The sequence below is a fragment of the Heterostelium album genome (genome assembly GCF_000004825.1).
Source record: "Heterostelium album PN500 unplaced genomic scaffold PPL_scaffold5, whole genome shotgun sequence".
In the NCBI taxonomy this organism is placed as follows: Eukaryota; Evosea; class Eumycetozoa; order Acytosteliales; family Acytosteliaceae; genus Heterostelium; species Heterostelium album.
In genome coordinates, this window is record NW_008805067.1 from 151,925 (window position 1) to 176,885 (window position 24,961).

Genomic DNA, 24,961 nt, shown 5'->3' on the forward strand with positions numbered 1-24,961 from the left:
ATACAAGTAAATATTATGAATTTTTATTGAACAGATCTTTTTACCACTGCACATAAATTTAAATTTCTGACGGTAACTACAACCACCACTTTAATTTTAAAAAAACTAATAAATAAACCCTCTTCACTGCATATTGTGTGTGTGTAGTCTGATGACATAAAAAATCATTGCATTTTATATTCATTTGTTTCTTTCTAAATTCCAAAAGTTAACTTTAATCAGACCTTGATCATTCATACCTGTTTAACACATGTTTTAAAAAATTTAAAATAAAAAACAGTTATTGATTAAAATGGTAGAAATATATTTTACTACTTTTGGCCAAACAACTAACTATAGTTACACTTTTAAAAAATAAACTATATTTTAAGATTTAATTTATAGAAATGATTAAAAAAACTGGACAATATAATAAAATAAAAATAAAAATAAAAAATAATCATTGGATTTTAATTTTGATTGGTTGTTTTCAATTTTTTTTTATTTTTATTTTGTTTATGGTGAGACATAGAAAAAGTTAAATATAAACTATATTACCAACTTTTAAACATATTCACTGCTGATACATTTAATATAAATTTTATTTGAACATTAAGGGTGTTTGAGTTTACTTGTCAAAAAGGACATCCATCAACTTTTAAAAGTTAACAAGTGGGTTTTGACACTGCAAAAAAGAATATTATACTAAAAGATGGGAAGATAAAAAAATGATCGCTATCAAAAAAGATATTGAAAAGAAAACATCATTAAATACAAGTTTTAGTTGAATTATCATTATCTAGATTCGAACTTAAGATTGAAAAAGAAATAGTTTTGTATACAAATCAATTGATTGTGATGATGTTATACTTTTACAAAAATCCATTTTATCAAAGTGATAAGATGGTGTTTGTATGTCTGTACGTTATTGTTTTGTTTTGTTGACGCATGAGGTGTAAGGTGATAGGTGAAAGAATCCAGAAAACACCCAAAACAAACAAGCAAGCAAACGAAAACAATTGAACAACCCACCATTATTATTATTATTGTCAATTTTATATCAATTGGTCTAACTACTTCTACCTATCTTTTGTTAAGCTTGTTAACAATAAATATTACATAAATATTCTTGATAACAATCCAAATTGGTTCAATTTTATTTTATTTTATTTTTATGTGCTATATGATCAAATAAAACAGGTAATCCTTTAATAATAGTAAAACTAACAGAATATACAAAGCAAATATTACCCACTCGATTCTCTCTTTTGCGAATCTTTTTGATTATTACTTTAATGATTGATTGATTGTATGATTATGATTGTGATACACACGAGGGTGATCAGGAAGAATAATAAGTTTTTGATAGTAGTGAAGAATTTGATCAATGTTCAAATGATTGGTGGTGGGATGATTGTGATTATTTGTTTTTGAATAAATGTTTGAAATATTGGTTGCCATGTTGTTGTGATTTGTCAGACCATTTGATTTATTACTTTAATCATTATTGAAAGCAATATCTCTCAAAAAAAAAAATAATCAAACTTTACTGATTTTTTTTGTTTTTGTTTTTGTTTTTTTTAATGTGAAGTATATCTCTTGGTGTGTGATTAGGTACAAAGTTATTATTGATTTTTGAAGTTGGTGTGTTATAAAGTAAGTAAGTAAAAACAAAACAAAATCTTTTATAAAATTATTAAAAATAAAAATAAAATAAAACAAAAAAGTATCAGCGTGATCATAGTGGTGAGCCGATTTATTAAATTTCAATATCACGCTTACTCTATCACTTTCCTCTAAATATATCTTTTTAGTAATGTGTGTGTGTGTGTTAGAATGTGGTGTTGTTGGTAGAGGTGGTGGTGTTGTTAAATTGTTTGACAATAATATGATGATGGCATTATTATTGTGGAGTGGTTGACATATGAACAAAAACAAAAATTTTAGTAAATTAAAACAAAAAAATAGTATTGCAATAAAAAATGAGAAAGATGGTGAAGAAGAAGAAAAAAGAAGAAAGTGTGATAGAGAGAAATAAATGTGATATTTTTTTATGTCTTTAATTTTTGATGTATCAGAATGTGATTGTGTTTGGTTTGTTTTTAAAAATAAAATTTATTTTACATCAATCAATCAATCAATGATCCAAGGATGTTATTTTTGTGTGCCACCAAGCTGAAAGGATTGTCAATACATTCAACTATTACAGGTTATTGTTGTTGTTGTTGTTGGTTTATACATATATGTATTATTGTTTCATAACCTACTTAATATTTGGGTTTTTTTTTCTGTTTTGCTTGCGAGGAGATTTATACCAATAATCACTAAACGGAATTCCAATCAGAAACACTCTGTAGTGCAATCAAACTATCAATTATTTATAATTTCAAAAATATCAATTCAATATTCATATATTATTCTATTTATTGTAATAAAAAACTTTAAAAGTCTATTCTTGAAACACAACTACATACCAACAAACATTCTCTCTCTCTCTGTTCCTTAACGAATATTTTATCCTTTCATAACAATATTCAAATTCCAAAAATATTGGATATCCAATAAACATCTTGAAATCCTATTATCAACAACCAAAAAAAAAAAACAAAAACAACAATAAGAACAGAATTAAAAATATTTATACAACAACTATTATGCATTTTATGTAATTCAAACATATATACTTTAGTTGTTCAATGAAACCCTCATATTTATATATCTACAACTTTTAAAAACAAACAAATATTATTTTTTTATATATATTTTTATTTTGTCAATTAAATTATATAATTTGTAATCCATTTATTATTAGGATTTCATTGTTAGTACTATTTTGGATAATAATAATTTTATGTCGAATGTTTTCACATTTTGAATCTTATTTAGATATATAAAAAAACCAAATAAATCAACTACAACAACAACAATGGAATCTATATTTTCTTCTCTCTTGGCATCTTCTTTATTAGTAGGATTGCCAAGCATCATTATATTATCTGTATTTATTTTTATATATATTGGAATTCTAAAAAAGAAGATATCTTCTAGAGAACCATTGCCACCGATCATTGCTACATACATACTTCAATGTTTATTTTCAATCACCAACTACTGGGATAATATAGTTGCACATGCCAAGATATACAGATTATCTCACGACTTTATAGTTTTTCAATGCTTGACAATGGTTTTCATCTTGAAGCTCATTGAAGCGCTAAAGGTTGGTCCAAAGACACTAGAGGAGCTAGCAAACGTAACCAAAACCAACCAAAGACATTTAAATTCGCTACTGAACAAACTTTCAAACGACGGATACTTTTTCTACAATGAAGAGGATCAGAAATATGAAATCAACGCGAATCTACCAAACATACAAGATTCAATCTTTTACAACGAAAACAAAGATTGTATCTATGGGTTGTTTCAACATCCATCACTTTCCAAGGCTTGGGGTTCAACACAAGACTTTTTAGACACACGTCATCCTTCGTTGAACCAAAGCAATTTTATCAATTTTATCGATGAAAAAGATAGCTTCCTAAAGAAGATATTTGACAGTGCAATGACTCAAAAGTCAGAGCTGCTCAAAGTACACTCAAAGATCACCGGTTGTTTCAATTTCTCGAAATTCAAACAGATCGTTGAACTCAATGGTGGTTTCGGATACTTGGGATTTCAGATTTTGAAAGATCATCCCAATACCAGCGTCGTGATATTAGAGATGGAGGAGACAATCAAACACGGATTGGAAATTGCTACGAATGACCCACAAAAGAAAGAACTTATCGATTGTAATCAAATTGTTTTCAAATTGGGTGATATGTTCCAACCGAGAACGATTCCGGAAGCCGATGCCTATCTACTTACAGAGGTGCTCAGTGTCTGGAGCAGACATGACTGTATGAAAATTCTGCAATCCATATCGAATGTAATGAGAAAAGAGAAAACACTTACAGGGAAATCACCGTCGCTGATTGTGATTGAATCGATTTTGGACGACCAAATTAGTAAGAATCGCAACGACGAAAGTTTGGACCAACTCCAAGAAGAAGAGTCAACTTCACACTCCATACCAAAGATGGTTATGGGTTCCATAATCTCAGTGGAAAAACGATCACGATTGGAATGGGATTTCTTATTTAGAGACAGCGGTCTTTATGTGAATAACATTAAAAAGATGAACCAAACACCGTTCCTAACTCTCATAGAGTTGACAGTGTAATAATGTAGCTAGCTGTTTGTTTGTAAAAAAAAATGAAATCATATCAACAAAATCAATCCATACATACACCACCAAAACCATTTAATTTTAGTTTGTATTTATTGAAAGAAGACAACCATACCGACCAACTATGATTGGTAACAAAATGTACTTCTTTTTTTTTTTTTTTTTTAAACTTTTTTTCTTTTTTTTTTAGAGTAAATAAATAAATATTTGTTTTATTGGCTCTCTCTTAAACAATAAACTATTATATGTGAATTATTGCTGAAACTATTATTATTTGATTACTATTAATTATTATGATTTGTTTGGTTATAAATTATTATTTTTTTTTTACTTTTTTTTTTCTTTTTTGGTTGGTTGGCGATATAATGATTTGATTGATTATTACTGGAGTGATATATCTTTACATTGACAACAATAACTAAGTTTCCAATAAAAATGATTATTCTGATTTGTTTTTTTTTTTTGTTACACTTGTTATCTTGGTTTTGAAACTGTTCCAGTTGTTGATGTTGTTATTGTTGTTGTTGATGTTGTTGATGTTGTTGTTGTTGTTGTTGTTGTTGTTGTGGGAGTTGACTTGGCAATTAAATAAGTTGTTAAGTAATAGTTTTTTTTTTTTTTTGAAAAACAAAAAAATGGATTCGAATCTACTATTACAATATTTGTCGCTACTATTAAATTTACTATTAATTTAATGGAAATGGTGTTGGTTTTAAGTTGGTTTTGGAAAGTACAACGACGTAATTCTAACAAATATGATTGGCGTTGTTTCACGTATTTTGGTCAATTTGAAGATTTAACATTTGATATTTGATGAGGAGTGAAGTGAAATGAAACGAAGTTGAAGTTGAGATAAAGTTGAGAGTTGATTAATTAAATTTGGCGGTTCAGTTGATGAAAGAATGTTGTTATCCTTGTTGTTGTTATTATAGTTGTTGTTGTTGATGATGTTATTATTATTGTTGATGTTGATTATTGTTATTGTTACTATTATGAATGGTTTATATGGTAACTTTGCAAACGATATGATTCGGTCTGGTAATATAGAGATTTGATAAAATGGTTTGTGAGTTTGGTGGATAGATATAAGAGTCAAAGGTGACTACAAAGACTTGCTCGAGTGTGTCTTTCATGGTTTGCACTCCCTGTTGGTTGATGTTGTTATGAGTGAGAATGATTTGCTGGAGAGTACGGTTGTACCAGAGAGCTTCACAGACTGCACGGGCACCTTCGTTGCTGATTCCATTGGCCGACAAGTTAATCTCAGTGAGCGAAGCGTTGGTCTTGAGTGTTTCACAGATGTAGCGACAACCGTCATCGCCAATCTCATTACCACGCAGTTCAATCTTGGTGAGGGTGTTGTTGAAACGCAGTGCCTCCGAGAGTGACTTCGCACCGTGTGGACCGAATCCGTTGGTGCAAAACGATACTTGCGTCAGACGCTTGTTGTAGCAGAGACCCTCACTGATCGAAGTTGCTCCGATTGGTCCAATCTCGGCATTGATCGAGATATCCAGTGATACCAATGAATTGTTGACTTTGATTGCTGCACCAAGTTGTTGTGCAGCTTGTGTACCGATGTTGTTGAATGCCAGCGAGAGATTTGTGAGTGATTTGTTGTCAGCGAGTGCCTCTGCGATGGGAATGGCACCTTTGTCACCGATATCATTTCCGCAGAGATCGAGGAATGCGAGTGAGTTGCTGTGTTGAAGTGCCACTGCCAGACTCTTGCTACCCTTGTAACCAAACTCGTTTCTTGAGAGATCGATCGAATTGAGTGTCTGACTCGCCTGGATACCCTCAGAGATGTACTTCATCGAGTCCGACTTGAGCGAGGTATCACAGAAATTCAAGGATTGCAGAGTCGGGTGATTCTTGATTACGTCACCAATGATCTTGGCGTTCTTCTCAGAGATTTCATTCCTTGAGAAATCGATATTCAACAAGCAGGTGTTCTTGCCGATCGAGTCGGCAATCACATCGATACCCTTGGTACCGAAACGATTCTTTGAGAGATTGAGGATATGGAGTGTCTTTGTTGTCTGAATGGCAGTGCTCAGTGCTTTCGAGCCTTTGAGACCGATGCAGTTCTGTGAGAGATCCAAGTGAGTCAGTGTTTTGTTGGTTCCGAGTGCCTTTGAGATCTCTTCGGCACCCTCGTTACCGATCGAGTTGAAACTGAGGTTGAGGTGGGTGATGGTGGTGTTGTTGACGAGACAAGTTCCGATGCAGGTGGCCGCTTTGTTTCCTATACCGTTCTGTGAGAGTTCCAGTGTGGTGATGAGTTTATTGTCGATGAGAATCATCTTTACGAAACTGGTCACATCAAAGAGTGTCGGTGTCAACACTTTGAATTGGAGGGTGTGTAGATTTGGGAATTTGTTGTGTGCAATGTTCGAGAAGAAATTGGTGATTTTCTTGTCGGGTGGCAAGTGATAGCAGTAGTTGGTGATTCGGTCTACAGATAGTCGATGCCACTGTCGGCAAACCGAGGCTATATTGGTGTAGACTTGTGAGATTGGTTCATCTTTGTGCGCTTTACCAAGAATGATAGAGATGATTGAGTCGGTGAGTTCTTGAATGTATGGTGATCTAGTGCCAGGCGCCAAGAGAATATCTGGAATTTCATAGACCAACGGTTGTTGTTGAGATTGTTGCTGTGGCGAATTGCCTGATTGCTGCAGTTGACCTATGTTGCCGTGAGACGATGTTGTTGTTGAGGTTGTTATTGGTGTATTGTTGGAGAGTGGCGATGAAGAAGAGTGTATTATATTGGACATGTGTTGTTGTTGCTGTTGATAACCGAGTTGTTGTAAAATCGAAGGATCTTGTGGTTCCATTTTAGCAGTCGAGTCTTTGTCATGGTGTAAAATATTCTCGTGCTTCAACAACACTGATTTATCGGTGAGATCGGACAGATCGGCCAGAGTGTTTGCGCCACCATTATGGTGTGCCGAGTATGAGGCAGCTTGGTCCGAGATACTATCGTCTTTCTTTATATTAATATGATCGGGTTGACCATTTGGGTTCTGATCTTGTCCCTGTTGCATATAATAATATGGATGTTGCTCAACATTATTCATTTGCTATATATAAATATAATAAAAATATATATATAATATAGAATAGATAGTTTTTGTTTTTAAAGATATAATAGTTAGTTGTCATATTCGTCAAAAAAATGTAATAATTTAGTAGCTGTTTTTCTAAATTTACCTGATGATAGTTTTGCATGTGTATTCGGTTGGTTTTAGATTGGAATTGGAATAGATGGAAGGTTGTTGTTGGTTCAGCTGAAAATTAGGTATTTTGGAATCTTGTGTCAAACTGGATTTTTTGGAAAAAAATAACCAATTAGAAATTTTCTGTTTTGTTAGAGTTTGTGGCAATAAATAATGAGTGGTGGTTGATTGAATTTGTGTCGAATCTGGATATTAAATAGGAGACAGAGGTATTAGTGTAAAAGGAACTCTCACTCTCTCGCTATCTATTTTTGAATAAATAAAAATAAATAATGTTGTGTAGTAATGTGATGTAATGATATATACAATGAAATGATATGAAATATATGCACAATTTTTGTAAATCAATTCGATTTGTTATTGTTACTGTTGTTGTTGTTTGTAGTTGTTATTGCTTTTGTTTTTTTGTTACTGGAGAAAACAAAACAATCCAAAATACAAAAAGCAAAAAAAAACAAAACAAAACAAAACAAAACAAATTGGAAAGGAAGAGAAGGAAAGTAAAAGAAAGGATTTTGTACCACTTGTTATTTTGCTACTGACTTTGTTACTATTGTTGATGTGAATGATTGATTGATTGGTTGGTTGTTGTAGTAGTTGTTGTTGGTTTAGTGTTATTGTTATTGTTGTGTTGTTCTTGGTACTAGTGATGGTTAGTTTATTTTTATCCTGATTGATTGATAGATAGTATGCTTGGTATTATTATATCATAAAATCTTAAAATCTGATAAATTATATATTAATATAGAAAAGAGGAGATTTCAGAAGGAACAGTTGGAAAGGATTAGATAAGAAAAAATGTTTTTAAGGTTAATTAATTTGATTGATATAAAGAAATGTTAGATGAGAGAGAAGAGGGGTAACAACAACAACAATACTCTCTCTTTCTTCTCTTCATAAGTGTAAAATCATACAAATACAGTAGCAACAATAACAACAACAACAAACAAACAACACACAAAATAAAATTTTGAATAAATTTTATTTTATTCTATTCTACTCTATTATTGATTGATCAAAAATAATAAAGTAAGTATAGGTGGGATATCCTACAATAATTAATGAACACACATGAGAATAGAATATAAAATAAATACAATGTAATAAAACATATATATTTAAAAAAAAAAGCATACAATAACACACACACAAATAAACCTAACCCACAATATATAGTTGTTATAGGCGTTTACCAATCAAAAGTATCCACTTTTTTTATTTTCAGCAAAACCCACCCACAACAACAATTTAATTATATAGTTCATCAACACTTTTTGCTGATTGACTGACTGCTGGAATAAATAATAATTTTATTCAGTGTGTGCTTTTTTTGTTACCAGCAAAATAATATAAAAACACCTTCGACAACAATAAAATAGGTTTCAAAGAGTGAGAAAAATAGATTGTTGTTGTTGTTGTTGATATTTTTATCACATTGTATAATGGATCGGTGGGGGTTGTTATTGTTGAATTGAAATGGTTCATTAAAAACACACTGAATTCAGTTAAAGAATCCTTTTTAAGTAAACGAATCTATATATTATTGAGAGAAGGAAATATTTGTGCTGATGATTCGAGATGAATGAGCTGGCGGGTGCATCAATCATTCCAATTTTCAAAGACGTACCCCCCTTTGTATTATTATGTAATGATGGTGGTTTGGGCTACTATTTATATGTGTATGTGTCTTTGTGTGATGATTGATGAAAATATTGACAATAGCTATTAAAAACAAACATATCAATCATATAATCTATGACTCACACAACAAACACACAGAGGTAGACAGGTTTCAACCTGAAAGTATATTTTGATTGTTCGAATTCGAATTTGTGATTCATGAATGGGTAGATAGATGGGTGGGCACGGTAGTTGAGCGGGTATCATATGTTACTTGAATGATGAATGAATTGATCAGCATCAGTAGCACATTTTATTATTATTGTTGTTGTTGTTGGTGGTGCTGAAATAAATATATAAAAAGTTTACTTTTTTTTTTTTTTCTTTCTTGTTATAGTGATTTGTTACATCATCTCGAGTTTGAATGTTGAGTGGCAATAAACACGTTTTTTGGCATAGATTAAAAATAGATCTATAAACAAACAATATAAATAGATATCATGATTGTGCCACCATAGATATTATCATATAATTGAGTTGATTGTTTGTTTTGTTTTGTTTTATGTACGAGACTTACAACACAACTTGATGCTAAAAAAAAAAAAGGTACATTTACATTTAAAATAATAATTTGCTTGAATTATGAAGTGGAAAGATTGTTTGTTTGTTGTTGCACCAATTAATATCTACAATGAATGTCCACTCTACACTAACAACACAAAGAAAACGAATGTTTTGGTAATTAGCTAATTGATTACAATGTTATAGTCGTGTGTCCAATGTGTTTGAACTAATTTAATAATTGCAAGATGAGTAAAGCAAACCATAGATTCCAAGTATATAAATGGTTTCTTATGTAAGTTTGACGTGAATGACTTTTGGATAAATAAGTAGTGGATCTATAGATGAATATTCTCAATGTAAATTTGAAATAGCATCTGATTGATTAATTGATTGGAACGAATTGAATAAGATTTGAAATGATATGATTAATTAATTAATTGATTGATTGATTGAATGGTTGATTACTCTTTTTTTTTTTCTATCTAATAAGAATTATACCTAAGAAAAATAATAAATAAATAAATATTAAATAAAAAAAAATCGAGTTTCTAATTAATAAATTTCAAGGATAAATAATAAACAAGATATTGAAACTAAAATATTTTGATGAATATAGGATCAATTCAGAATAGAAAGGTTGTGCTTGTGTTTTAATGTTTATAAATTGTAGTTTTACAACTATTACAGTGCAAAAGGATCAATATCAATGTCCTGATGATAAAAACAAAATGAATAATATAAAATTTTATTGGTTGGATAAACAAAACGATACTACTTAATGAAGTTGATTAGTTGTTGTTGGTCCTCCCAATGATTTGAAGCTATTCCAAATATATTTGGTTACTTTGATTGTAATAGATATATACAATAATGAAAGCAGCAAATTAGGTTTAGCTTTTGATTATTACATATATTTATTTAAATTTTATTTGTGTGCGAGAAAGGAGGAGAGTGTTATAATTGATGATGAGCTGACAAACAAATTTATAACAACAGATGAGAACTGTGAATTGCTTTGAATGTTTTAATTTATCTTAGATGTCTTTTGAAAACTCAAACAATATGCTAATAGGAAGGTGTTGTTGTTTAAAGTTTTTTTTTTTTTTTTTTTTGTTTAATGAATAATTCATTAATGAAGTTAATTCCATACAATTTGTATTAACTTTTGCCAATTATAGGATCACATGGTTGTATATCCGAAATTGTGTGACTAGTCAAAAATTTTAAGGTTTTCAATCAATTTTCACAAGAAAGCTGACAACAACAATGATGTTGTTATTTGATAAGATTAATGTTATATGTGAAAGAAAGAATAAATTATAAAAACAAACAAACAAACAAAAAACACACTTCTTCAAGCTTTGTTTGAACAAAGAATAAGAAATCTGATGTGTGGCACTAAAAACAAAAGCAAAATAATAACAATAACATAGGTGAATTTCAAGTTAAAAGTGAGTGATTTAAGATTTTCTCTCACAAGAATTGAAATTTGGTGATAGGTGGTAGCATTAATAACCAAGCAGGGGTGGGTGAGTTATTAATATATATATAAGGATGAAACACTACCCCAATCACTCTGTTAATAATACCCCTTTTATGATTAATTATGTGTGGTGTGTGTTTATGTGTGTTTATGTGTGATAATCAAGCTAAAATCAACTCCATAGCAGATCAATCTATAGCTATATACTAATTAGTGAACAATCATCAACAACATGTGTCTTTTAATCTTGCAAGATTAATATTTTTTTTTATAATGTATTCCCTGTAATGTTAGTTTATGATTATTTCCAGAAGGAGTGAAATGCATTCCAATAGTTTAATAATTTATTATGATTAATGGTTAGAACACAAAACGAAAATAAACTGAAATTATTATAAAAACATGAAAATGACAACATGTAGAACATATTGGAGTTTTACTGTTGTTGGCGAAAATGATATTTGTGTTGATTTACATCATCATTATCACCATCAAGAAATGATGTAGGCTAATTATACGTAATGAATGAGTTATAGTTTGTTTGATATTGTTGCTGTTGTTGTTATTATAAATTCGAATTTAAAAGTAGAAGTGAAAAATAGACAAATTAAATTGTCCAAATCGTTCCTATTTAGGTCGGCTCATATATATAAGCATCATAATCATATTGTTATAATTTAATCCTCATCATTAAAATCTATAATGATCCAACTGCACTGCATATATGTAGATATATACAATAAATAAAATTGAAAAATGATTGTGTGTTTTATATGTGTTGTTTAATTTGGCGCCACTTGAATAAAAATAAAAATAAAAATAAAAAGTGAAGTGTGACATGTTTAAAGTTTTGTTTTTAAACTTTACCTTTGTTTTTTTTTTTTGTAGATGTAAAGTTCCAACTCTAATGTGTACACCTTCTAAAAATATAATCAACACTACTATAATTATCTTGACTTATTGGCTGCTGAACTATCAATACTATACAAAAATATTATTATTATTATTATTAATTAATATTATTAGTTGATGATGATTATTCTATAAATGATTTGATTGGTTGGGTTGGTCTGATTATTTTGTTGTTTAGTTCTGTACAATGGATAACAGTATCCGAAGTTTCCAAGTTGTTTTAATTATTCTATTCTGAATGATTTAAAAAAAAAAATTAACTGTTAAATTCAGAACGTATTAAACAACTGCAGTTGTTGTTTTTGGTTTTTTTTGAAATTTGGAGGGAGACAATTTTTTTTTTTGTTTTTAAATGAAACTGATAAAAATTTTTTGATGGATGGTATTGATGATCACTTATTAACAAAATATGTTTTAAATCAAAAAGTAAATGAAATCGAAGATGGTGTAAAATCAACACGATAAAAACAATAAGTATACTGAATAGTATTTCATTGATTTTATTAATAAATAAAAATAAAAAATAAATTAATTATTATTATTTTAAAAATAAATAATTGTTATATAAAAGTTTTTTTTTTTTTGTTCGTTTTTTTTTTTTTTTTTGGTTGCTGTTGTTTTGTTTGATTTCGAGATAGAACTTCCAAGTGTTTCTTATTGGCTATAGATTTGAGATATTTTAATTTTTAACAAACCTGCAAAATAATGTGAAATGGGTGATGTCGGATGTTTTGAGTCGAGCCTGTTGTATGATGATTGGTGGTCAAAATTAAATAGCTGTAGATTTCATTTCAGCATACCAACCAAACAGAGAACAAAAATGGCAAAAAAGTGGAGGTGGTTGATCAATCAAAAAAACCTTGTCGAAAAAAAAAAGATTGATTATACAGATTTGAATGTTGCAAAAAACATAAAACTTTGAAAAATAAATAAAAAAAATAAAAATGGTGTGTAAATTGAAATATAAAGATTGGTGGTCATCATATCTATTCAAAATTATTGGTTGGCGAATGCTGTAGCATCTGATCATTTTTTAAGTAATAGTATTTTTGTTATTCATTGACCTCCTCTTCCTTCCCTTTCTTTGCATTGTAAATTTTGTATAGATTCATTTCTTCACCTCTAGCCATTAGTGGCCAATAAAACAAATTAATATATAAAGTGAGAATGGTGGGTATAAAGTGTATGCATACACTTTAAGATGACAATTGGATTGATTGACTGAATTTTCAAAAAATATATATTTTTAACCGTTGAACAACAACAACAATTGTTTGTTATTTATATAAATATAGTTAAATTACATTTTGTTACAGTTGCAATCTTTTAATTAAAAAAAATTTTATAAACCAAGATGCTATTATGCTTAAGTGAGAGTGGATGTTACTGTTGAGTTTAATATTAATATTCAGTAGTATAACAAATTTAAAAAATTAATGGTCTATGCACAATATAAGAGGAAACAAAGGCAAACCAACAAACATTAAAACAACAATAAATTAATATTAGGATTGTAGTGGGTAGAACTCACCTTTGCGCTTTGAATTTTTTGTGAATGTCAGTGTTTTGGTGTGAATTAAGTACGAGACCCACTCTAGCTTACAAATATGTGTCTGTGTTGAAAATTTTTTATGTAGGATTTTTTTTTTTTGGTTGATAGGTAGGTTAATGTGTGTCTATATAGCTACTGTTAATCTATAAAAACAAGTGGTGAAAAGTAGCCGAGCTCTGTCATTTTAGACGTTGTTTTTTGTCGAAAAAAATAATTGGCTAGAAAAATAAATTAAAATTAAAATTAAATTATTCAAATTAATTTTTTTAAAATTTTTATTATATTTTTTTTTTTTTCAATTTTTTTTTTTCAAGAATCAACTCAAGTTATCATTCACTTTCTTCACCACCGGCATCATCTTTAACAATCTCATTATTATTTTGTTATCAATTGATAACTTTTTAATTCAAACCAAACCCCTCAACAACAACCAACATCATTGTTGTTTTTTTTACTTTGTTTGGTTAAAAAAACAGTGTGTATAAAGTGTTATTGAATAGGGGTGCGCCTTTGAGATAAAGCGTGTTTATTGCAACTATCATTTCATATCCTTTTTTTTTCTTTTTCTTGAGTCGACTTTATTAGGGTTTTGGTAAATTATGTTGATTTGTATTTATTTCCTTTTAAGGATATTTGCTCTATTGACAATGTTGAATAACACGCTAACCGCGTTTCAATGTGTCATAACGAATGTACTTTTTTTCTTGTTCACCAACAGAATGTGAGTTCACAGTGTCTACTTATACCTAAAAAGATAATATCTGCAGATGTGAATGTATTGTGATATTTGTTTAAGTAAATAACTTTATTCAAACCAAAAAAAATGTATGATGCTGGTTTTGAGATTTCTCAAATGGTATTTGTTGTGATATATAAAGAAAGCGACTAAATTTTTAATCTCGTGAACACTGATCAGCCAACACATTTCAAAGCTCTGCAGTGCTCTTGATACTAACCTGATCCCTTTAACTCTCAAAAGTTTAACTAACTATAATATTGAATATTTATATTTTTGTTGTCTTTTTTAACATACAATTATTCCCATTTTAGGAAATTTTACAATTAAATATTCTGATTTAGAGGATTATTTGTACGGTTTTTTTTTGTTACTGACTTTTAGTGGGGAGGCACTTTTTTTTTTTTTTTGCAAACTTATTCGACTTTTGAGATATACGTTAATTGTTGTTGAAAAATAATGTGTTTGTTTGAAAAGATTAATATGATTAATATAGTTGAGTGTTTATGAGATAGAAAACAGTTATAATTTGATTCTAATTCAAAAGTAGAAGAAAAAAAAAAAAAAAAAAAAGACAGTTTAATAATTTTTTTTTTTGGACAATTCTTTGAAACCGATTGGATAAAATCAACAATCAGAATCTCAGAAAAGGATTAAACTTTATTATTTCTGTGGTAAACTTTAAGGGGGCTATTATCAATAATTTAGAAGCACTTTCTGTGGACGATGGATGGACCAGACTCGTCATATTCTTCCTTGGAGATCCACATTTGTTGGAAAGTGGAGAGGGAGGCCAAGATGGAACCACCGATCCAGACAGAGTATTTACGTTCTGGTGGGGCGATGATCTTGATCTTCATGGTTGATGGGGCCAAGGCGGTCAACTCCTTTTGCATACGGTCAGCAATACCTGGGAACATAGTGGTACCACCGGAAAGGACGACATTACCGTACAAGTCCTTACGGATATCAACATCACACTTCATGATGGAGTTGTAGGTGGTCTCGTGGATACCAGCAGATTCCATACCCAAGAAGGATGGTTGGAAGAGAGCCTCTGGGCAACGGAAACGTTCATTACCGATGGTAATGACTTGACCGTCTGGCAATTCATAGGACTTCTCGAGGGCTGAGGACGAGGCGGCAGTTTGCATTTCGTTTTCAAAGTCAAGGGCGACGTAGGCGAGCTTTTCCTTGATGTCACGGACGATTTCACGTTCGGCGGTGGTGGTGAATGAGTAACCACGTTCAGTCAAGATCTTCATCATGTAGTCAGTAAGATCACGACCAGCGAGATCGAGACGGAGGATAGCGTGTGGGAGGGCATAACCTTCGTAGATTGGGACAGTGTGGGAGACACCATCACCAGAGTCCATAACGATACCGGTGGTACGACCAGAGGCATAGAGGGAAAGGACGGCTTGGATAGCAACGTACATGGCTGGAGTGTTGAAGGTCTCGAACATGATTTGGGTCATCTTCTCACGATTGGCCTTTGGGTTGAGTGGGGCTTCAGTCAAGAGAACTGGGTGTTCCTCTGGGGCAACACGGAGTTCGTTGTAGAAAGTGTGATGCCAGATCTTCTCCATATCATCCCAGTTGGTAACGATACCGTGCTCAATTGGGTACTTGAGGGTCAAGATACCTCTCTTTGATTGGGCTTCATCTCCGACGTAGGAGTCCTTTTGACCCATACCGACCATGACACCAGTGTGTCTTGGACGACCGACAATTGATGGGAATACAGCACGTGGGGCATCATCACCAGCGAAACCGGCCTTACACATACCGGAACCCTGAAATTGTAGAGGAAAAAAAACAAAAAGAGTATGTTAATATTTTATTATTAATTTATTGATTGAGAAAAGAAAGTTGGCACACATACGTTGTCAATAACCAAAGCAGTAACGTCTTCTCCTTCCATTTTATTTATACAAAGTTTAGATTTAGATTAAAGATATAAAATACAGTTAATTTACAGAAATTTTTTTTAAAGTTTGAATGATTTGATCATATGACCGGTCAGCCTTTTTATACACAGATGATCAAACTTTAAAAAAATTAAAAAATAATAAAAAAATCAAATAATTTGGAGGACCCATCTGAAGATGCCAAAATGGCTTTTTTTGATGAATTTTTTTTGAAAATTGTTCATAATGTGTTTGAAAATACTAACAAAATTGGTGCCAATAAAAACATAAAATTAAATAATAAATAAAAAATTTTTGGATTGCTTTGTAATTTTTTTTTTTTTTTTTTGGGTTTTTTTCATATTAATAAATTTTTTTTTTTAAATTTATGACTTTATTTATTTTTGGCGAAGAGATTAAATAATAAGTTAGTTGGTAGAGTTTTAACAATATCATTATTTATAAACCATATTTCAAATCATAATAATTATTTTTTTTCCTATGAATTTAATATTGTTGTGTGTTGATGGAAGTTCGATCAAATCAAAATTTTCAAAATTTGGGCTTGTGTTTTTTTTTTTACAAAAATCTTTGTCTCCGTTTTGTGTTGGTGTACTTGTAACCTTAAAACCTTTGTTTAAGCACACATTTTTGTAAAATATCACCTTTTATTTTAATATCTAATCTTTGGGAGTTAGGAGTTTTTGATAGATTCTAAAAGATATTTATAAATATGTTGTCTCCGGAGCAAGTTTTCGTGTTGTTTATTTAGATCAGTATAAACTCAGAAAGGATCCGAAAATTTTTACTATTTAAACACTGTAAATTTAGATCGATTAATTATTTAAGATTTAAAACATTTCTTGTAAAGTGTTATTTTATTATCACATTTTTTTATTTTAATTTTAAAAAAACAAACGCAAAAATGGAAAAAGATTTATTGGTAAATGTTTTGTTAAAGAATGGATTCTCAAAACAAGCTATTTTTGACTATGTCCAAGGTGGTTCGGATGAACAAGAGAAACGTTTCCGTTGGAATGAAGTCATTGTTAAGCCAGAGGTGATGGCTGGCAATGGATATTTAGATTTGTTAAAGGATTATTTCCAAGTCTGTCCAGTTGAAGAAATGAATGTAGAAGTTATTAATGTTATTTTTTCGAATGCAGCCGACGGTGGATTCAAGGAAATCATTGTATATATGATCGAAGATTTGAAATTGGAGCCGACTGGACCATTCAATATAATCTATGATATTGCCTATGAGACTAGTACACATCCAATCAGTGTTGAGCGCAAATTAGATATCATCAAATATCTCGATGGCTTGGGACATGACTACAACTACACCCACGCTGTATTTAGATCGGTCTCTGAAACCAACGATATCGCACTTCTCAAACATGCTCTTGAAAAATATAGCACCTATGTCCTCCCTAATGACTCAACTTTCTTTGGTGCTCCCAATGTTTTCAACTTAGCCGCCAGATGTGGACGTGTTGACATGATCGAATTGATGGACGCTGTCTTTCCTCAGTTTAGAGATAATCACGATATGTTCATGGAAGCAGTCATGAGCAACAAAGTTCCAGTTTTGGAATATCTATTGTCCAAATATCAAATCCCACAGGAAGAGTTTAAATATGATAGAGTAATGGATATTGCAGCACAGTAAGTAGATTAAAATAATATTCTTTTATAGAGTAAAATATTTTATTAATTGATTTTTTTTTTTTAAAAATTTATAGGTTTGGAAGCTTTGACGTTTTGAAATGGCTTCACCAACAAAACTATGGTACATGCACTAATCAAGCAATAGACAATGCATGCAGTACCGGAAAGCTAGAAATAGTTCAATGGTTGCATGAGAATAGAACTGAAGGTGCTTCAACCGATGCTATGGATAATGCTGCACATTCCTGCCACTTGGACATTGTGAAATGGTTGCACGAGAATCGTACTGAAGGTTGTTCTGACAGAGCATTGTCACGTTTGGATGATAAAACTAGATTGGATATTGTTATTTGGTTCCATGAGAATAGACCAGAGGGATTTTCATATGAAGCGATGGATGGAGCAGCTTTTGATGGAGCTTTGACAATTCTAAAGTGGTTGCACGAGAATCGTACTGAAGGTTGCACAACCGAGGCAATGAACTATGCCGCTTGCAACGGTCATTTAGACACTGTTAAATGGCTCCATGATAATCGTACTGAAGGATGCACTGAGACCGCTATGGATTTGGCGACTATTGGCGGTTTCGTTGATATTTTAGCATGGTTAAAAGAAAATAGAACTGAAGGATATACCCCAGAGGAAGAGGGAGAGTATTTGATCAACAAAATATGCACACTTCCCAATATGGAAGCCAAAGTAAAGTTCGAACTTGTCAAGTGGTTGCATGAGAACAGAACTGAAGGATGCACCACTGAGGCTGTAGAGTACGCCGCAGCCGATGGTAACTTGGATTTGGTAAAGTTTTTGTTGGAAAATAGAACTGAAGGATGCACATCCTTGGCAATGGACTATGCTAGTTCCAATGGACACCTAAAGGTTGTTAAGTACTTACACGAGAATAGAAGTGAAGGATGTTCTTCCAAGGCCATGGACAATGCAACTGAAAATGGCCACTTGGATGTAGTTCAATTCTTATCAGAGATGCGTACTGAAGGTTGTTCAGAGTATGCCATTTCCCTTGCTACAGTTAGCCCATACAGGAAGGATTATCTAAAGTATTTACGTCTTGGACCAGAGCATGGAGGAGAAGTTCTAGTTCGTGAAAAAGTTCAAGCTCCAGCTCAAGTAAAAGCATCAGAGCCAGATGTAGTTGTTCCAACTCCAAAGGTAGAGGAAAAACCAATTGCTGTCAAGCCAGTTCCAGTGGATCCAGTAGCTGTTGCTGTCAAGACCACTGAGAAGAAACCAGTCGTGAACAATGTGTCCCAACCAAAACCAACTACCTCTCCAACAGTTGTTCAAAAGGTAGAGTCATCTTCTCAATCAGACCAAATCAAAGATATTGTCCAGGCAATCAAAGACAAAGCAAACAACGACAAGAATTTGGATCCAGCCAAACTTGAACAATATTTAGACGATGCCAGTTTCTTGATTGTTCTCTCGCAATCAAAGGAAGAATTTGAAAAGCTTCCAAAGTGGAAGCAATCTGCCAAAAAGAAAGAAGTTGGTTTATTCTAAACCAAATTTATGTACTAAAATAAAATGTTTTATAGAAACAAAGTAAAATAATATCTATATTCTTTTTTTTTTTAATATTCATTTTAAATTTATTTATACCTATTAGTTTATTGATAAACTTTAAATCGTTGAAAAAAAGATTGATAGTTAAATATTTAATTTTATTTTCAAAGGATTGATCTTAAACAAAAACTTTAATATTGCAATTTGTATCTTTTAGGAATCAAATATATCCTAAATATAAAATTTTGATAATATTATTGGTTTAAAAAAGATAGGAAAATGATAATATGATTTTAAAGAAATTTAACAAATTATTAATGTTTTATTTGGCGGCTGACTTTTTGGCGGCTGGCTTTGCCTTTGGGTCTTCCTTCTTTTCACGTTGGACGAATGGGTGGAGGGCTTCACCGGCCTTGAATTTAGTTGAACCATCTGGAATGTAGATCATGACGAATGGAGTGTTCTCATCACCGATCTTGTCACAAATGTAGAGACCTCTACGCTCGAATTGAACCTTGTCACCGACCTTGAGTGAAAGGATGTTCTCATCGGAGAAGGCATCCAACTCAAACTTGGTGACTGGATTGATATAGTCGTCGAGTTTGTCTTCCTCCTCGAGCTTGGCCTTGGTGATCAAGAAGTCATAGTCTTGCAAAGTGACTGGGACTTGCTTGGCATCCTTTGACAACCAGGTCAACTTCTTCTTGGTGTCCTTGAAGGAACCGGTTGGGTTGCACTCGGCGTCGATCGATTCGACAACACCGTCGGCGTTCTTGTTGATCTTACGGCAGATGACGTTCATACCCCACGACATCAAAGTGATCTCTTCACCCTCCTTCCAGTCGGCGGCATCGTCGTACTCGATAAAGATATTGTTGGAGACGGTGACAGTCTTGTCTCCGAGATCCAACTTCTTGTCAAACTTTGGTTTGACCAACTTTTGGACGGTATCCTCACGGTTGGAGAGACGAACCAAGACATTCTTCTTTGGAATGCAAGTGTAACGTGGAACGAATGGCTCAATGAACATCTTGTTGATGGCCCAGAGTTTTCCAATGTCCATGGTGGTGTTGACCGAGCTGGCACCTTGTGAGAGAGTGAACTCCTTGAGAGCATCGACAGTGAGACCACGTCTCATGATACCTTGGAGAGTTGGCATTCTTGGATCGTTCCAACCGCTGACAATACCAGTGTCGGCAAAGTGTTGGAGCTTTCTCTTGGAGAGCAAAACGTAGGTGAAGTTCAAACGACTGTATTGTGAAACGTATGGACGACGGAGCTTGAGAATATCGCAGACATAGTAGTAGAGATTCACTTTGTTTTGGTACTCGTTCGATCTCAATGCGTGAGTGATACCCTCGATAGAATCGACGATTGGACAAGCAAAGTCGTAGAGTGGATAGGCTCTGTATTTGTCACCGGTCTTGTGATGTGGAGTCATGCTGACACGGTACATAGCTGGATCACGGAATGCACGATCGACCGAAGCCATGTCGATCTTGGCACGCAATACACAGGTCTGTCCGAATGCGGTACCCTTACGCATCTCGTCGAACCACTCGAGATTCTTCTCGATCGAGTTGTTACGACACTCTGACTCGATCATCTTTTCACGTTGATCACGAATGACGTCGACTGCGGTGTTATCGACGTAACCGTTACCCTCCTTAATCAGCTGGATAGCCTTCTCCTCGATGAGATCAAAGTAGTCAGAGGTGTTGGTTTGACGCACGTAGTTGATACCGAGAGTCTTCAAATCCTTGAGGATGTTCTCGACGTATTCGTCCTTCTCTTTGGCTGGATTGGTGTCGTCGAAACGCAATACCAACTCACCCTTGTACTCGCTGGCATAGTAGTTATTCAAGACGGCAGCCTTGCAATGACCGATATGCAAATATCCAGATGGTTCGGGTGGGAAACGAGTAACTACCTTACCTTCCTCCAAACCTGGTAGAGCCAAACGATCCATGTTACCCATCCAACCCATGAGACCCTTCTTTGGTGCCTTGTCATCTTCGCCCTCCTTCTTTACCTCCTTCTTCTTCTTGTCCTCACCAGTGTAGATATCGACAGTCTCCTTGAAAGCAGCCAAACCATTCAAGTAGTTCAACCATCTTGTAAGATGTGGTAAGTTCTTTGCACGATTAACAATATCATCCTTTAACTCTTTAACCACTTGTTTGTTAAAACAATAAAATTAAAGTTAATACTTTGTTTATCTTTTCTTTATCTTTTGTTTGTTTGTTTGTTTGTTTGTTTGTTTGTTAAACACTTACATTGAATACGAGCAAACAATGCAATATCAGCAATTGTAATGTTGAAACCAACTAAGAATGTACGGAAGATGAAATGATCGTTGACTTGGTTGGCGAAAGCGGTGACCTCTTCGGTCTTGAGATGTGCGATCTTCTCGAGCCACTCGTCGACTCTTGATGCAGACAAAGCATCGGAACCACCGTACAATTGTTGGTTGGTCGATGATCTAGCAATGAATTTAGCGCACAAGTATGAACCGGTCAAGACATCGCTCGATGGTACGATAGTCAACTCTGGCTTCTCGAGACCCTTACGAACGATCACCTTGTAACCTGGTACCAACTTTGCGGTGATCAAAGCAACGAATGGGAATGTTGCACCGGTATGATCATATTTCAAAACACCTTTATTCTCTTCTTTTACTGGTTTTGACATCTTTAGATAATATATTAATCTTATCCGATAAATATCAATTTATTTATAATAAAGTAAGTGAAAAATGAAAAAAAAAAAAAAAAAGTTCACACCCTTTTTAAAAAAGTCGATTTTCACTGTTAACACAAATTATTTTATTTTATTTTTCTCATAATTATTTACAAACAAATAAAGGATTGTTAATGTTTCTTACATTATTATTATTATTATAGTCTTTTTTTAAAAATAATTAAATAAATTAATATTTATAGATCTATTAGTAGTGGTAAATCAAAAACTAATATTGATAAGATCAAAAGAATAATTATTATTGATAGGATCTATCTTTGTGAAGTTTAAATTATAAATGAATAATGGTTTGTTTATAAACTAAAATATTTATATGTTTATTTTAAATCAAAATTGATAATAATTAAGATTAAAATAAACCAGTGTTTGTTCATTGAATTCTCTAGTCATGACATCCCATTTCAAAAAATGGATTTTTTCAGTTTCATTATTTTAATTTTACAGATCACTTTTGGAAATTTTTTGTGGCTGCTGAAGAAAGGTTTTTTTTTTTTAAAAAACAATAGTTTGTTTAGTTAGTTGTCATATCTTCATTCAGATAGAATTTTAATTTATTGTAGTTTGTTGTAGTTTTAGTTAATATTTAGATATCATTGTTATATAGTAAGAAGATGAGTTTCAAACCACCAGCATTAAAACCAGCAGGAGGTGCTGCACCTTTGAAACCAGCTGCACCTGGTGCCCCACCAGCCAAGCCAGTTGGATTCGGTCCACCCAAGCCAGCACCAGTAGGAGGTGCCGGCGCACCACCAAGCACCGGACCAAGACCACCCGTTTCTGCACCGGTTGGCGGTGCTCCACCCAGACCAGCACCAGTCGGAGGTGCACCACCAAGACCAGTCGGTGCTCCAGCTCCAGCACCAGTCGGAAGTGCAGGTGCACCACCACCTAGACCAGTTGGCGCCGGTGCACCACCACCCGGCACTGGACCAAGACCACCCGTTTCTGCACCGATCGGAGGAGGTGCACCAAAGCCTGCACCAGTTGGAGGTGCACCACCTAGACCAGCACCAGTTGGAGTTGGTGCTGGCGCTCCACCACCCTCAAAGCCATCGCCAGTCGCTAGACCACCACCATCACAACCAACAGCTACACCAACAGCACCACCACCCACCACATCAGCACCAGTAGCAGCACCACCAAGAGCAGCACCAAAACCAGCACCAAAACCAAAGGATGACGATGATGATGGATGGTCCGACGAAGAAGATATGGCAGCACCAAAGATGATCTGTACCTGTCGTGTTATCAAAGATTACATTCCAACAGATAACAAGACATTGACATTGATTCTCGATGATTTGGTCTATGTATTTAACAAAGTAAACAAAGATTGGTGGGAAGGAGAATCAAAGTCTGTCTATGGACGTAAGTATTGAAAGCACTCATTATATTTATATTTTTATTAAAACAAACATTTATTTACTTATTCAATTCATTCATATTTAAAGGTTTCCCTGCAGCTCACGTTGAAGTAATCAAAGAATAAGCATAGAAGAAAGAATACGCCCAACAAAATATACAAAACGAATCAATCACCACCATCATCATTCTCATCATTATCACAATCATTATTTATTATTGTTGTAGTTTAACTAAGTTTTTTAATAAACAAATCAAACCAAATCAAAAACAAATCAAAAGCTTTTTAAATAAAATAAAACAAAAGAAAACTTGTATAAAAAAAAAAAGACACATAATTTTATAAATGTTGTTTATTGATCTTTCTTTACAGATGCAACAGCGGTTTTATTTGACATGTAGTCAATAAATCTTGGTATGAATGGCATAAGATAGTTACCAACCTTTGCTTTCAAACCTAAAAGTACTTCTCTTTCACCTAATCTTTCACTCCTATGATAATAATTAGTTAGTTAGTTAGTTGATAAAGTTGATCATTATCATTATCTATCTATGTGATATTTACTCAATGATATGTTCAGCACATTGCTTTGGTGTCATAAAGTGAGTTGATTCACGCTCTAGTGGTTTACCGGTGGTGGTTGTTGCTTTGGCGTGGAACTCGGTCTGTACGAAACCTGGACAGATGAGGGTGACCTGAATCTCTGGTGCTTCGTTACGCAGCGAGTTGAAGAATCCGTGGAGTGCATGCTTCGATGCCGAGTACGAGGTACGCAGAGCAGTTCCAAACTTGCCGGCGAGTGAACTCACTACGACAATCGATCCTTTGGTTTGCTTGAGGTAGGGAAGTGCAAATGAGGTGCAATAGACATTGGAGAAGAAGTTGATGTTCATGTTGTCGTGGAATACCTTAAAGTCTTTCAGCTTTGCGAATTCAACGAGTGAGCCGGCACCTGCATTCCAAACACAGATATCGATACCACCCCACTTCTCGACGACCTGCTCAACCATCGAGCGACAGTCTTGCTCCTTTGTAAGATCAGCAACCACAACCATAACATCAGATTCGCCGGTAGATTTACACTCTGCCAGTATCTCTGTTCTTGTTTGTTCCAATTGTTCTCTTCTTCTTGCAACAATTGCAACTCTATAAATATTTAAATTGGTTGATTAACAAACAACAGAATCATAAAATGGTTTATCTAGCATTTATAATATAATATTTACTTGCAATTCATATTGGCATATTGTTTTGCTATTTCTACACCTATACCACTGCTGGCACCAGTGACAATGATACGCTTCTGATTGTAGGAAGCGAGTGGCTTTGCAAATAACCATTTATAGATCATTCTATAAATGAAAACAGCTGCACCAAATAATAATACACCCATCTTTTTATATTATATCTATATATC

At 33.1% G+C, this 24,961-nt stretch overlaps 8 protein-coding genes across 8 annotated transcripts; 4 read left to right on the top strand and 4 right to left on the bottom strand.

Moving 5' to 3' along the window:
• Positions 1-2,905: 2,905 nt before the first annotated feature.
• omt10 (O-methyltransferase family 2 protein) lies at positions 2,906-4,410 on the top strand (the record flags this gene model as incomplete). Its single annotated transcript, XM_020576013.1, has 3 exons — positions 2,906-2,977; positions 3,182-4,197; positions 4,398-4,410. 3 exons carry the CDS (start codon positions 2,906-2,908, stop codon positions 4,408-4,410), a joined length of 1,101 nt encoding a protein of 366 aa, XP_020434002.1.
• Positions 4,411-5,208: 798 nt separating this feature from the next.
• dlrA (deliriumA) lies at positions 5,209-7,441 on the bottom strand (the record flags this gene model as incomplete). The annotated part of the gene is made up of 3 exons (XM_020576014.1): positions 5,209-5,388; positions 5,638-7,293; positions 7,424-7,441. The coding sequence occupies 3 exons, from the start codon at positions 7,439-7,441 to the stop codon at positions 5,209-5,211; spliced, it is 1,854 nt and encodes a 617-aa protein (XP_020434003.1).
• A 4,077-nt stretch (positions 7,442-11,518) lies between these two features.
• On the top strand, positions 11,519-12,493 carry PPL_05119 (uncharacterized protein; the record flags this gene model as incomplete). Its single annotated transcript, XM_020576015.1, has 3 exons — positions 11,519-11,619; positions 12,005-12,027; positions 12,456-12,493. 3 exons carry the CDS (start codon positions 11,519-11,521, stop codon positions 12,491-12,493), a joined length of 162 nt encoding a protein of 53 aa, XP_020434004.1.
• A 2,527-nt stretch (positions 12,494-15,020) lies between these two features.
• On the bottom strand, positions 15,021-16,240 carry fia (actin; the record flags this gene model as incomplete). The annotated part of the gene is made up of 2 exons (XM_020576016.1): positions 15,021-16,112; positions 16,202-16,240. 2 exons carry the CDS (start codon positions 16,238-16,240, stop codon positions 15,021-15,023), a joined length of 1,131 nt encoding a protein of 376 aa, XP_020434005.1.
• A 911-nt stretch (positions 16,241-17,151) lies between these two features.
• On the top strand, positions 17,152-19,418 carry PPL_05121 (uncharacterized protein; the record flags this gene model as incomplete). The annotated part of the gene is made up of 2 exons (XM_020576017.1): positions 17,152-17,894; positions 17,972-19,418. The coding sequence occupies 2 exons, from the start codon at positions 17,152-17,154 to the stop codon at positions 19,416-19,418; spliced, it is 2,190 nt and encodes a 729-aa protein (XP_020434006.1).
• Positions 19,419-19,743: 325 nt separating this feature from the next.
• gluS (glutamate-tRNA ligase) lies at positions 19,744-22,112 on the bottom strand (the record flags this gene model as incomplete). The annotated part of the gene is made up of 2 exons (XM_020576018.1): positions 19,744-21,596; positions 21,698-22,112. 2 exons carry the CDS (start codon positions 22,110-22,112, stop codon positions 19,744-19,746), a joined length of 2,268 nt encoding a protein of 755 aa, XP_020434007.1.
• A 346-nt stretch (positions 22,113-22,458) lies between these two features.
• Positions 22,459-23,670, top strand: PPL_05123 (uncharacterized protein; the record flags this gene model as incomplete). Its single annotated transcript, XM_020576019.1, has 4 exons — positions 22,459-22,468; positions 22,626-22,662; positions 22,786-23,549; positions 23,633-23,670. The coding sequence occupies 4 exons, from the start codon at positions 22,459-22,461 to the stop codon at positions 23,668-23,670; spliced, it is 849 nt and encodes a 282-aa protein (XP_020434008.1).
• Positions 23,671-23,896: 226 nt separating this feature from the next.
• Positions 23,897-24,937, bottom strand: PPL_05124 (short-chain dehydrogenase/reductase family protein; the record flags this gene model as incomplete). Its single annotated transcript, XM_020576020.1, has 3 exons — positions 23,897-24,035; positions 24,109-24,690; positions 24,771-24,937. The coding sequence occupies 3 exons, from the start codon at positions 24,935-24,937 to the stop codon at positions 23,897-23,899; spliced, it is 888 nt and encodes a 295-aa protein (XP_020434009.1).
• Between the last annotated feature and the right edge of the window lie 24 nt (positions 24,938-24,961).